The sequence below is a fragment of the Hermetia illucens genome, chromosome 3, assembly GCF_905115235.1.
Source record: "Hermetia illucens chromosome 3, iHerIll2.2.curated.20191125, whole genome shotgun sequence".
Lineage (NCBI taxonomy): Eukaryota > Metazoa > Arthropoda > Insecta > Diptera > Stratiomyidae > Hermetia > Hermetia illucens.
Window position 1 is genome coordinate 92,058,283 of NC_051851.1, and position 14,027 is coordinate 92,072,309.

At 42.0% G+C, this 14,027-nt stretch overlaps 1 protein-coding gene across 1 annotated transcript; it reads right to left on the reverse strand.

Moving 5' to 3' along the window:
* Nucleotides 1-1,934: 1,934 nt before the first annotated feature.
* LOC119651452 (ATP synthase subunit C lysine N-methyltransferase) lies at nt 1,935-13,452 on the reverse strand. Its single transcript, XM_038055058.1, has 4 exons — nt 13,106-13,452; nt 2,469-2,651; nt 2,230-2,411; nt 1,935-2,102 (listed from the first exon to the last, which is right to left on the reverse strand). The coding sequence occupies exons 1-4, from the start codon at nt 13,194-13,196 to the stop codon at nt 1,956-1,958; spliced, it is 603 nt and encodes a 200-aa protein (XP_037910986.1). The 5' UTR covers nt 13,197-13,452; the 3' UTR covers nt 1,935-1,955.
* Nucleotides 13,453-14,027: the final 575 nt, after the last annotated feature.

A 14,027-nucleotide genomic window follows, 5' to 3' on the forward strand; every position in this document is an offset into this window, starting at 1 on the left:
GCAAATCACGATACAAATTCCACTGCCACCAGTGAGATTTGAACCGCGACCTCCCGTATGACACCCTGTGCTCTAACCACTCAGTTATCCGGACATGGTGTTCAATATACGTACTTTGTATGTACATATGTATACTTTTATGCATGAAGTAAATCGAAAATAAGTGTACGATCAATTTAGATATCCATATAGAATGCAGTATATGGTAATAAGCAATGTTTGTTTGTTTAGCTTGAGCATAATATCTAAACAGGATGAAAGCCTTACACACCCCGATGTTCATCGACCGAATGGGCATATTGGAGCGATAGGTTGGGTACTTTGATGAACTACTGAACATCAGCGAGTTGGAGGTCCCGCCCACTGAAGACGACTGACAAATACTGCCACCACCAAGTATAAAAGAAACAGTCCGTGCAATGATCGGCTTAAAAAGTCGTTAGTGTGGTACATCAACTTGTGCTCAAGGTGACGACTGGCAAAGAGGCATTATCAGTCTCATACATAAAAAGGGATAACACGGTGCAATTATATAGGTATCACATTGCTGAGTACCATCTATAAGACATTCTCCGCTATCTAGGTTGACCCTGACCAATGTGCGAGGCCAGATAAAAGCAGCTCACTCTCAAGACCATTCGACATCAACAACGGTCTACGAGAAGGGGATGCCCTATCATGCGTCCTCTTTAACTTGACCCTCGAGAAAGTGATCCGTGATGTAAATGCAAGAGGTACGATCCTCTTTAAGTCCACCCAATTACTGGCCTATGCTGAAGATATCGACATCATGGGAAGAACCACCGAGACGTACAAACTGCCTTCCTCCACATCGAGCAGGCGGCGCGAGATCTTGGGCTGCACATCAATGAAGGCATGACAAAATATATGGTGGCAACGTCAGCAGCAAAAACCAACCGACCAACAACAACAAACCGCACTCAAACGGAAAGAATAAAGATAGGAGACTACAACTTTGAGACCGTTGATAATTTTATATTTATATTTTTTATATGGATGAGATTGATCCAGCCCGGAAAGTCTATAAGGGCAATATCTACGGTAGAAAAAGAAGACGAGGCAGACCCTGCCTGAGATGGAGCGATGGCGTAGGTCAGAACGCCAGGCAGCCTTTAGGGATATCGAATTGGTGGACCTCGGCAAAAAACCGGGATGTCTGGAGTTCCTTATTAAGGCGGACCTAGACCGGATACCGGTTGTTGCGCCGTTGATGATGATGATGATGATAATATCTAAGTCTGTAATATGTACGTATTTCTTGAAGTTTGAAAAAAATATGAAGGAATATTTTGGGTTTTAACCATAGTAGAAAGTTTCTCACATAAGATAAACAAAGCCTCTATATCCGAAGCGCCAGCTTCCGGTATTTCGACTTTTTTGCATTGTACTGATCACACCAGCTACTTCGATGCCTGGCTCTACATCTCTAAAAACTCAGAGAGTAATTAGCTGCCCTAAAAAACACTATAGTACAGCTATAGAAAGTGAATAGATTTCACTCTAAGTTGATAGCTTTTCGAAATGATTGGGGAAAAATTGAGGGTACATTCCAAGGAATCGATGAAAAGAATGAAAAACTGGCGGAAAGTACTACTACGCACAACGCATGTTCTTATTTATGGGCTTTCGTGAAGTAATCAGAAGTGTGGTTAGTATCATCTCAATGAAGTTTGATTCGTTTGAAGAGACAGTTCAAATTCATTTAGGATCTGCTCATGAAATATTTGGTATGTAATCCGTTTTCACACAATACTTACCGATCAGTATGAGAGGTGAAATTCCTAGAAAAAGAAATACAGTAACACCATTTCCATTATAGGAGGAGCAAAATATTTTTTTCATTACAGGGAATATTTTCATGTCGTCCTAAGCAGATTATATTATTAGAAGGTAAGAGCAATAAATAATGCATATGGGCGAAAATATAAACAAGTTTATTTGTTCATATTATACAGCCATACTGTGTCAACACCGCTACCTATTATCTTATCTGGTACTAAGTTTGGGAGAGGGAACCGACATGCGATAATCTTACTTCCTTGCCGCACTTCTTTTGAAATTTTATGTTCCAGGTCGGTCATCTGCAATTAAAAGAATATATTTGTTGAAAAATTACAAATTTGGAAAATCCAATTGCTATGTCTCTCCTTACAATCAAAGTAATAAATTGACCATAAAAATAATCTGGAAACAGTACTTTGTACTTACCATTTTCTCTACTCCAAAAATAACTATGTAATCATAAGGATCAAGCTTAAAATTCCAGAGGTCTCTTTTGAAAAATTTGGTTTTACTCCACACTCCTTGTCGATATGCGTCTAATTTTGAATATAGGACTAACCAAGGGTTTAGCTCGACTCCATGTGATTCAATCCCATGTTTGCAAGCGGCTACGGAAAATTTTTATTTTTTGTTTGCTTACACTATTGTGTTGAAAAGTGTTGTACCTATTACTATCCTTCCGTCTCCTGATCCGATGTCCAGTAACTTCCCCGGAGCGTTTTTCTTCAGGACAGATAATACATTTTTCACTTGTTCGGTAGTTGCAGGAACATATGGTAAGCAATGCTTTCGAAAGGCAGGACTCAGAAACGAATAGCAGACAACAGAAAGTCCTAAACCAATACCACCTGGAATAAAAATTGTTTAGCAATTGAGTATAATTGTTAAACTATTCTAAAAAAAAATCTCTTCTCATAATTTGCCTTTTAACTACAATTTAAGAGGGTCATCCCGTGTGTCAGATCCGAGGAATCGATGATTTTGGGGTCAATCGTATCTAGATGCATTGTAGAATGTATGGACATAGTGATTTTTTGATATTCGGAGTCGTTCAGAAATTACAGTGTTAAACAGGTAAAACGTCACATGCCAGGTTTATGTCAATCGCCGTAATAAAGCGCGTGTTTATCGGTCCACATGACGCTCGAATAATTTTGCTAAAATCATAAGAATTGAAGCCAAGGCTTTGCATGTGTTTTTTGAAGAAACCTAAGGTTTATGGATTAGGTATAGCAGATCAATGGTCAGTTAAGATTTTATGGTTAAAAATCACATTCTACTTTTTAAGTGCGTTTTTGTCGAACCTGCATGTTGAAAATCTGCTGCCACCATAACCCAAAATCTATATAACGAAACTCTTTGAAATTTTCACGACTTATTTAGAACATATTTCTACGGTCCACAAACTAGGATCATTGCGATTCATTCAGTTGTTTTTTTTATTCATTAAAGAAGCCTTGAACAAACACCAAAATGCATAAAAAGAAAGTTTAACAAGGCACCAAACATTTATCTTTCAATGTTTTTAAGGTTTTGTGTAAAACAAAGCCTTATTAAAATCGAATCAATGTCTGTCACACGCACTTTTCTCCAAAACTGCTAAACCGATCCGAACGAAATTCGGTGGACAGATGGGAACTATGAAATCCCACGTATACAGTGAATAGCATAAATTTAAGTGGAGTTTAAAGGGGGGCTCCCCATACATGCAAAGGGGGGATTCAAAATTTTTTTTTCACCGGATATAGTCGTGTAGGGTATCAAATGAAAGGTATCGATTTGCACTTTCCGAAGCTGACATTATTTTTGGCTTGAGTTGCAAAGTACGTGAGTAAGGAGTCAAAATGTACGCACTTAAAGTGAGACAGGACTCATTTTCGGAATCTGCCCAACCTAAAAATCCGAAAAAAATCAGTGTGATGCGCCTAGATGAAATCTAGACCTCAAAATATGTCCCATTCCGATATCTGCTCAAATAAACTCACTAATAGCATATTACCAACTTTTAGAAATTTACTGACAGACCACCCTTAAATTCATCCTAGGACTTCCGAATTTCGTACCCGCATAGAGGACAATATTTCGTATATATGTGCTAAATTTCATGGAAATCTGGCCATTAACGCCAAAGTTATAGCAGTTCAAACTTAACAATTTTACACGAATTAACTGCTTCCAAAGCCATGACATTCGCGTGAAATATTAAAGTCGCATTTATGAAGGCTCTACTTATCTGCAGCCCTTTTTAAGATTTTGTGTAAAACACTTATGTGAAATCTAATCTTCGAGAGATGCCCCATTCCGGTATCTGCTCAAAAAATTCACTAATAGTACATTATCAACTTTTAGAAATTGACTAAAATGCTCCCCTTAAGTTCATCCTAGGTGTACTAAATTTTGCACCGACATAGAGGACAGCCTCGTTCATACACATGAAAATCCAACTATTAGTGGGAAAGTTATAGCAATTCAAACTTATCAATTTCATAATTAACGAGAATAATTGACATTCGAGTGAAATATTAAAATTCCATTCGAGAAGAATCTAATTCTCTCTAGCCCTTTTTCATATTTGATGTTGGTTAAATTCTTGGCATTTGCTAATAATATTAAACTCAGAGTGTGAAGCGTATGAGGTTGACTATTTCAATACAGTATTTTCCATCAAATGATTTATTTAAATTACTTTCTAAAAAATAGAGCCCAATAGAATTTTTAACTATGTGACACGGAACTGTCAGGCTCATCGGGGTCGGCTCGTCGTGATCGGTTTCGTCATTTTATTTTATCAAATGCCTGATTAGGATGTAATCGCGAGACCTTCAAATCCCCATTCAGTGCATCATGCGACCATTGTTTTGGCCGGCTTTTTGGTTGCTTACCATTGACTTCGATGTTCTAACCAATACTGGTTGTTGAATTCTCGTTAGCGTGAATTACGTGACCACACCATCGAAAACGCCTCTCTCGCAGTTTTTCCACGATCGATGCAAACCCATATCGATCGCGGATATTCTCGTTTCAGACGTAATCAAAACGTGTCACGCCACCAGTGCAATGCAACATCGTCATTTCGTCCCCATTACCGCAAGACGCCGTTCATTGTCCTTTATAGTTGCCAACACTCAGAACTAAAGAGAGCGGCAGACGGACGACATGCAGTAAATTTTAGATTTGGGACGTGCGCTGATACGTCGATCACAAAGAACACCAGTTGGGGAATGCCAATTCATCCAGGTTGCGTTAATGTGTGAAACAATTTCATTACGTAGTTCTCCATTGGCAGATAGCATCGACTCGAGATATTTAAATCGCTGAGTTCTGGCAATGGCAGAAACCTGCCCCTCGAGATATTTAAATCGCTGAGTTCTGACAATGGCGGAAACCTGCCCCTCGAGATATTTAAATCGCTCAGTTCTAGCAGTGGCAGTATCCTGCCCAGAACTGAGCAATTTCAATATCTCGGGTCAATGCTATAAGCCAATGGAGAAGTACGTTATGCTCCTCACAGAGAGAAACACAAAACCTTTTATACCTGAAGCGTCAAGCTTCCGGTTTCCCGACTTGTTTAATAATTCTAACTTGCGGACTGTGGTTAAGTCCGCCTGTTAAAATGCCGTTTATATTTTTTCTTTAAGATGTTCACAGCGCCCTCTAGCGTGACAGTGGAAAAACACCTTTTTTGGAGGTGCATGTATAAGTTGTTCTGTATTTCAATAATGAACTATGTTATCGGAAAAATACTACGCATGCTCAAGATATTAATGATGAAAAATTTGTATTTGTACCTTTATCCAGTTCTTCACAAAAAAATTCTAAAAAAAACCGAAAAAACCGCCTTCCCACGGAATGACCCTCTTAAATAAATACTTTCGTTAACTAGTATTAGGTGGAGTAGAAAAGGTTTATTCCTTGACAAAATTTCTTGCACTTGAAATGGCTTTTGCTGCACATTTTTATGCGACGACACACAAACACTTGATTCTTCTTGAATTATCTGCATACGCCTTACTTTCTAGATGGTATTGATTGATATAAATAGAAAATCCAAAAAATGTTTCCTTTAACGTTACTAAAAAAATTTTTTTTTATTAATTTACAAATATGCATAATTTGGCGATTACTTGCCGCCATCATCAAATTAAACAATTTTTTTAGTAAAGTAAAAAAAACAGGTTCAAACGGATGTTTCGTTAATAGGCATAGAATTATTAATTGCAGTTTGAGCATACGTTCCTCATTTATCAAAATCGAATTGTGTGTAAGATATAGGATGCATCAGAAATGTTAGATACTTTTGGAGGGGGCGTTAATAAGAATGGGTTGGACGCCTCAGTTATTTCAGTCACCAAGAAAGAATGGAATGTGTTACGTTTCGCTTTTATGTTTTTGTCAATACCAACGCACGTCGCTTACGGCTCGCTGAAATGTATTTTGCGGTTTCCGAGAATCCTCCATTCCTCCTGATCCTTTCTTGAAGGACGACCTGCCCATTGCTATTTCCGCCTTATAATCAGCACGGTTACGGCCCCTGGTCCGTATGCCGACGCAATTCTACGTTCGAGATTGTGTTGAGTAGAGTATATCGATGACATGGGGGAGACAGGTGTTAATGAAAGCTTTGAGTTTTCGAGCAACAGCGGCAATTATTTTCCCACACATCACTCACGAGTAACTGATCTGTGTAACGACCGAGTTCGATTTGCCCAACGTCTTGTGAGTATTGCCCTTCAAGGAGCACTGAAAGGAAGCTGGGCTAGTAAAAGAGAGAAGAAAACCGTAAATAAATTCGGCAGCCGCGCGACACATTGTGGAACATGATCAGAGTTTCTTTATTGGAAAAAAGCCCGATAGCGTCTAGCTCACAATCGTTGGCAGCGATAAAAAAAGCCATAGGGACGCGGCCGACGACTTGGGCACCATCCGAGAAAAGAGCATCTTTAAAGGCGGGCCAATGCTCATCGAAATTCACAGGCGGGTTATTCAGGTTCCTGGCCGTTGACTTGGATGTCGCTCGCAGGTGGACAACCCCTTTCACTGCTGACCTCTTCTCAAGACCTGGGTGACAAAGTTCGTTTCAATTCCCATTTCGATGACATTATCAATTGCGTTTCCAGAATGTCTGGTTTGATCCTACGTCCTTCCTTCAACTTCACCTCAATCCAGTCCTCCTTAATACTTTTCAACTTCCTTGCTAAAAGCATCCTTGAATACTACTGCTTAGTCTGGTCCCATTCCGCAACCGCAACAATAGCGCTCTTGAAGCTGTACAACGCAAATTCTCCCGGAACCTCTTTTTCAAAAAGAATCTTCCCTTCCCTGTGTGGATAATGCTCACAGCTCCGCCTGCTCAATCTCCCTTGGCTGTAACAGCGCTGTATCTTCTTTGATATGTGCCTTCTTTCAAACTTTGCAATTGCTTTCCGGATTTGTCTGCCAAGTCCAATATTATTTCAGGCATCGCCTCTCGTAGAACCCGCAGCGCGAAATTTTTGAAGTCCCTATCGCAAACCGAGACATCTAATTTTACTTCCTAACTCCGAAACTATGCCGGTCTTGCAACCCCCTCAGTTTGGGTCCCTTGGCTTTATCTCTTTCCTTATTTTTCGCGTAAATTAAGCCAGATCCTCCCTCTGAGAACAATATATAACTAGAACACTACTTTCTGTGTATTGTTCATTAAAATAAACAAATAAACCCTACGAAAAGTGAAGAACGACACACGCAAACGGAAATAAGCAACCGCTAGATGATGGTTCTTTTTGTGGCCAATGTCAGTACCTCTCTTGTCACAAGACAATTCCTAAATCTAATGCTAATCGCAAAATGGTCAATCTGATGTTTCGTACGGTGTCGGTCAGTTGAAAGCCAACTAAAATAAAATACGTAACAGTAAATACAAATTACTGTAAACACGGAAAACTGAAGTTTGCGCATCCCTACGTTTTGAAAACACGATTCAATAAATTATGCAAGTAGATTTTTCTGATAAAACTGGTTTTAGGATAAGCAAACAATTACAATTCGTGTTTTAGCTAAAATACTGGCTGGTGACGCTTCGAGTGTAAAGGTTTTGTGTTCATCTTTTGTGAGATAGCGATGAGGACCTTGGACCATAGGCCAAGGTGAGGGAGCAAAGAGATGTCATCAGCATAGTCGAGATGTTTGAGGAAAGATATCATAGTCCATTGAACTCCTGTACGTCTTCCAGACAAATCAATATGAAGAACGTCACTGATAACAAGAAAGGATAATATCGGTGACAAAATGCAATCCTGGCGGACTTCGCTTTGAATCTCAAAATCTTCAGAAATTTAACCTCGGCGCAGCATGTGAAACTTTGCGCGATCATATGTCGCTCTGGTAATAGCTATAAGATTCTTTGGATTCCCCTCCTGTGCAGAGCACGTCAGACAACTCAGTTTTTACACTATCGAAAGCTTTCTCGAAGTCGATGAAGATTAAGTGAAACAACATCTAAACTCCGCGCACTCTTCCAAAATGATCCGTAGGGTACTGATTTGGTCAATGCCTTTTCTGTGTCCATCACGCTTTCGATGCATTTCATGATAATTTTAGCTATTATCTTTGCGATGGCAGGGAGCATATAGATACCCCTCAGATTGTCACACTCAAAGCAGGCCCCCTTCTTTGGGATCTTGATGATCATTCCCTTCTTAAAATCTCTGGGAAAGATCTCGGATTCCCAAGATTTCAGTACGCGTAGAAACATCGAATCTGCAGTAACTGCACGTGCAGCAATAAACAACTCTGCCAGGAGATGATCAATTCCAGCGGCTTTACTTACGTTTGAGTGCATTGATGACCGAAATGATTTCTCTTCTGCTTGGAGGAATATTCCTTATCCGCATGTTATGGTGACTAGCCTCTTCATCCACAAGAGGAGGAACCTCACCGGATGGGATAGGGTTAAGAACCGTGCTAAAGTGTCAATTCCACCTTTTCAGTTACTAGTTATCTTGGATGAAAATTCGGCCGACGTCCTTATGATTACAAGTAAGCTCTTTCGTAATATGGTATACACTTCTGAAATCATTGCGTTCTGTGGCATCTTCCGCTTCCCTGACCACTACAATAACAAATTCCCTCTTATGACGGCGCACACTATGATAAATTTCCCGCGATTTCGCTCGGTAGCAGATTTCGAGTGCGTCACGCCCACTATCGCTGGCAGCTGTCAATAGAGCCTTCAAACCCTTCCGGTCATCAATCTGCTTCGACGATTCGGGAGTCAGCTAGGTCTTATGATGCTCCTTGAGGACGTAGCGGACGACCTTCTTAGCACCCGACAAAGGAGCATTTTTTATGGCGGCCCAATACTCATTGTATCGTATCTACCGTCCGATCAGCAATATAACTCTTCCACTGCTTCCGGCAGCTAAAACTTGGGAACTTGGCGAGGTTGCAACTCTCCAACCCTGCGAAGTGGCGGAAGTAACACAATGCGCCTCTCTAGTATACACATCGCACGCAGGTCGCAGCAGCAATTATCACAATTTTCCGTTCCGCGCTCGGTGTGATGTTTTTTTCGATATCATATATGGAACCAGTTTCGTATGTTCTGCGAAGCAGTCAGGGCTTCTGGGGGAGAAGGCTCTCGTTTCTAGTCTGGAGCCTTTGTGCTCTCTATAAATCCGAGATCTTGACTGCCTCACAGAAAAGTCAATGTGGGGAAGCCATGAAACGTGTCCAGAGGTAACCAATGGCTGCAATACAGATAGCGAGCGTATAGTCGACTTTGCGGACACCCATGACCTTGTGATTATGAATATATGGCTCATCAAACTATTGTCTCATTTTCCTACATTTTGTAGGAACAGCAAAACATAAATCGACTATATTCTCATGATACGCCGACATTTTATCACCGCCATTGACTGCATTGACTGCAAAGTCGTTCCCTATGAGACCATCACACCTCAACATAGGCCGTTGATTTTCCTAGCGTGGCGTAGCAAAAATCATCACGAGCCACTTGTCCAAAAATGGAATGATCGCCTCATACAATACGCTCTCAGATTGAATCTGAATAAAACTAAATTTTTGAGGACCGATCCTCATGAAACAAGCACTACCACTGTCGGTAACAGTAACCTGCCCAGAACTGAGCGATTTAAATATCTCGGGTCAATGCTATTAGCCAATGGAAAAGTGCGTTGTGAAATTGCTTCACGCATTAGCGCAACCTGGATGAAGTGCGTTAAACAACTGTTATTCTGTGATCGCCGTTAGTTTCGTTTGGTCACGTAATTCTTGCTAATGAGAATTCACTTGTCAAGATAGGTCTCAATATCGAAGTCGATGATAAGCGACCAAAAGGCCGGCCGAAACAACGTTGATTTGAAAGCCTTGCGACTGCATCCACATCAGGCCTTTGATAGAACAAAATGGCGCAACCAATCACGACGAGTTGACCCCATTTGTGAAGGGGGCAAAGGCTAAAGAAAAAGAAGAAGAACCAATGCTCGCATAGGTATCACTTCTGTGAATGCTCGAGACCAAATACTCGCTATGGTGAAAATTGCCGAGCAGCATACGAGAAAACTCATTTACAGCGTAAAAATTAAAGTATGCAAGGTACGATTACGGAACTATGGACTCACGTCTGCAACTTGCCAGGACCCGACAGGAGGGCAGCACGCCGCAGATGCGGTCGTGTAGGTCACCAAGCTCACATAGTCCGGTCTTTGCAAAGATCGCACATCGGAAGCGTTGCGCACACTGTGTGTTCGGGACGGCATCGAATGTTCAGGGCGGCACTAGAAAGGGCTAGGTCACGATTAGCATGATCCGCATCCGCAATAAATTAACAGGCACCGGAGTGCAACCGCTCGGAGATAAAAACTGATCTAGTGTTAATCAGCAAGCAATGCCGAAGCAAAGACCCTGCATCATGGCATCTCGAATCCAAATGGCGAGTACCGCGGGTTCTTGCCCAAGGCCGAGGGACTGGCTTTGTCTGGATTCAGTTATTGGGGATAAGGTTTTTTAGTGCTTACCCAATTAATGAGTAGAAACCGGATTTTTGACGTAGGCTCGATGCCTTGGAGGACGACATTTTGAAAACGGAGGGGCGAATTATGATAAGATTCAACTTTAATACTTGGGTCCTTGAATGGGGCACTCAGTCTCCGAAAGAAAACGTTCGTTCAAATGTCGTCGACAACCAAACTCTTAGTTTTAAATACCGGATCCAAACCAACGACGCCCAAGTTCCGAAGGAAGCATCCCTGACGTAACTTTTGCGTTCGAATCTCTGGCAGCGCCGGTGGACGGGTGACGAGCTCTAGAAGACTTCTCTGCAAGTTACCACTAGTACCTCACGTTCGAAATGGTTGAAACTATTTATCGACGTGCACTAGCTCGGTGCTCCGCCTGCGGGTAAGGCGTGCGAGGGTGAACACCGGGAGGTTCGTCGGAGTTCTTGGAGCAGAGTTGCGCTGGGGAGCACTCCGGGGTGTGGAAACATTGAAACCGACACTGTGGTAAATTCAGAAGAACGACAGTCTGTAAAGCTTGCATGCGTTGGAGAGGCCCCAGTCGTCATAAGTCTTCTTTGAACTGATGGACGGCACAAATTGACGCCCTATGGAAGTCATAAATTCTGCTTGTCACCGGAAAAATCGGGGCTCTGAGAAAAGCTTGTATACTTAATGCCGATCAGATGTTCCGCATTGTACGAGTGTTACTATTGCTTCCTTTTCACTATGAAGGAGCTAGAAGAGGCTGTGCTCACCATGAAAAACAAAAAGACAACAGGTCAAGAGTTGTGGTTCACAGCAAGGAAATTCACGGTGGATGCTGTTATGGGGGTCGTGGATGCGGTTCATTGAGCCGAGGCACAGAGCTGCCGATTTTGACGGATAGTGCCCTTCACAACGCTTCATATCAGAAGTGCCTTCAATTCCGTATGGTGGACAAATATGCTAGGCACATTAGAAAACTTATTTCACTGCCGAGTTGCCTGTTACGAACATTGAGGGATTATCTTTAAGACTACTCTCTGCTCAATAAGATGCTAAAGGGCCAGTGGAGGATGAAGTAGCACAGGAATCCGTCATGGGGCCGATCGGCTATGCAGACTATTTAGTGGCACTTATTACCCGAGGCACTGTTGAACACGCGCGATCGAGTTGGCATATTGATTCGCTGGGTACGCGGAAGATTCTTCATGGTGTAGTCACCCCGACTAGAAAGGTTTAATGATCGATTAGAAGATGAGCTTTTTCAAGCAAATCAAAGCAACAGTGGAGAGGACTTCAGCTGGAGCCTCAGCCTTGAGTTGGCTAATGACGAATGTTGGGGTCCTAAATCTACCAGAAAACGTCTTTTTATGGGGGCAATGCGACCCGTTGTGTAATACAGTGCGGAGGTATGGACTAATGCCCATGGCAAGGAGGTGTATCGTAAGCGCCTTGCCCAAGGGCAGAGACAGGGAGCTTTGCGAGTGGTGTCTACTTATCGTACTGTCTCAGAACCGGCCGTGATGGTGTCCACGGGTGTGATCCCTGTTGCCTTCTTTGCTAAGGAATGCAAAGCCATCTACAGCCGCGACACACCTTTTCCTTTCTTGAAAGGTGGGGGTTGTCAGCAACTTTATGCAAACACAGGTGAGCTCTTTCTAGACAACGTTGTCAGAGAGATGCTGGAGGGCGCTGGCAGATGAAGTCGTTTTGCCTATTACGTTCCCGCATTTTCTTGTTGAAATTGAATTCCCCCGGTGGAGGGATCGGATGGCAAGGGCTTTCTAAAATTAACAACTCCCTTCCTCCTCCCGTTGGTGATAGGACTTCCCTGACTTGAAGACTCCCTAAGCCGGTAGAGCGGGAGGACTAGCCGGAGTAATGTGCCAAACGGTCCCAGGGTAGCTTTCTGATGACGCCGTACCGTTGTGGGAGTCCAACACTCTGCGTAAACGTATTCATTGCTTTAGTAGCACTCGATTAATAACCGATACAGAACACCAATTTACACAAGAATAGTACTAAAAGGGAGTACCCCGTTTGAGTGATTGCCATCGTGTAAAACGTCTTTAACTTGCCGATCTACTATTATTTGGAAAACTACCAACCGCCTACGGATATCGGCCCAGCGACTGGACGAATGCGTATATAATCTTATAAAGCCAACATCATAACAGACTAAGTTGGTCTTCCATCTCTTCTAGACTCCTGTGGTGAGGAACTTGAAGCGTCTAACAAGCGCAAACTGAATGCTACAATATAACTATAAATAAGGCGCGGGACGCCAATTACGTAAGCATACACAAGTAAAAGAATACCTGTAACCGCCAAGGCGAACTTCCCGAAGCCGGAAATACGTTTGGTTGGGGTCCCAGGGAGTGCGGTGTCCTCTTTCAATATTGCCTCCATTCACAGGCCGGTCTGGAACGTGTTCGCAGCTTTCATAGGTTAAATTCGAATTAGTGGAGGCGCGAAATGCTGGCTTTTATTTATGCTACATCTAAAGTCGATTTTTAGACGAGACAAAGTAAGGCTTAAATCTCAATTGACTATCGTAGTCTGTTGCAAACTTCCTGAGGACAAAATGATAAAAAGTTGCTCGGAGGAAATCCGACTAAACCAAAACAATGATCAGCTGATGCTGAGTTATCACGATTTTTTTTACTTAGACTTCATTGTATGCACATTTTCGTCAATAGGTGGCGAAAAGAGCGTTTAGTAGATATCGATTCTTAAGGGGAGTCATCAAGCGTTGCAGTTCCATAATCTGATTTCCATTGCAAATCCAAGGCATATAAGCTCGTAACCATTATTATCTTCTATATTCTTCACTCAAAATTGAGCTTAATTGTATTGCAAAAGTCTTGGCTATTACTCCACGAGGGAGGAGTTTTTAGTTTTTTGCCGAAGAATGGAACCCTTTATATTTGTTGCTTTATTCTTTACAAAATTCGCCTCTAGTCCCTGCCATTTCTGGAAATTCCTCTAACTGGGATTCCCCGGAAAGTTTACGAATCTGTGAAGTAGTCCGAAGTACATTAGTCTAGCCAGTTAGTCGGAATATTGAACTCGCATGCCTCGTAGCTGGATTCTATTGTCTAATATTCCCCAAAGGCAATGACTGTTTTCACATTTTCTTGAATTTCCTCCCATTTTTATGAAATGGCGGGAACCACTCCGAAAAGACGTCGATACTCACCGAAAATCGGAAAGTACAACGAGCGCGAAATTTCGCGCTGG

Bases quoted from the DNA above. Each gene is read 5' to 3' on its own strand.
- LOC119651452 (XM_038055058.1), bottom strand. From the start codon at position 13,196: ATGGAGGCAATATTGAAAGAGGACACCGCACTCCCTGGGACCCCAACC. The intron at 2,652-13,105 runs GTATTCTTTTAC...TTTTTATTCCAG, and splicing joins GTTCGCCTTGGCGGTTACAG to GTGGTATTGGTTTAGGACTT. The intron at 2,103-2,229 runs GTAAGTACAAAG...TTTTAATTGCAG, and splicing joins TTTTTGGAGTAGAGAAAATG to ATGACCGACCTGGAACATAA.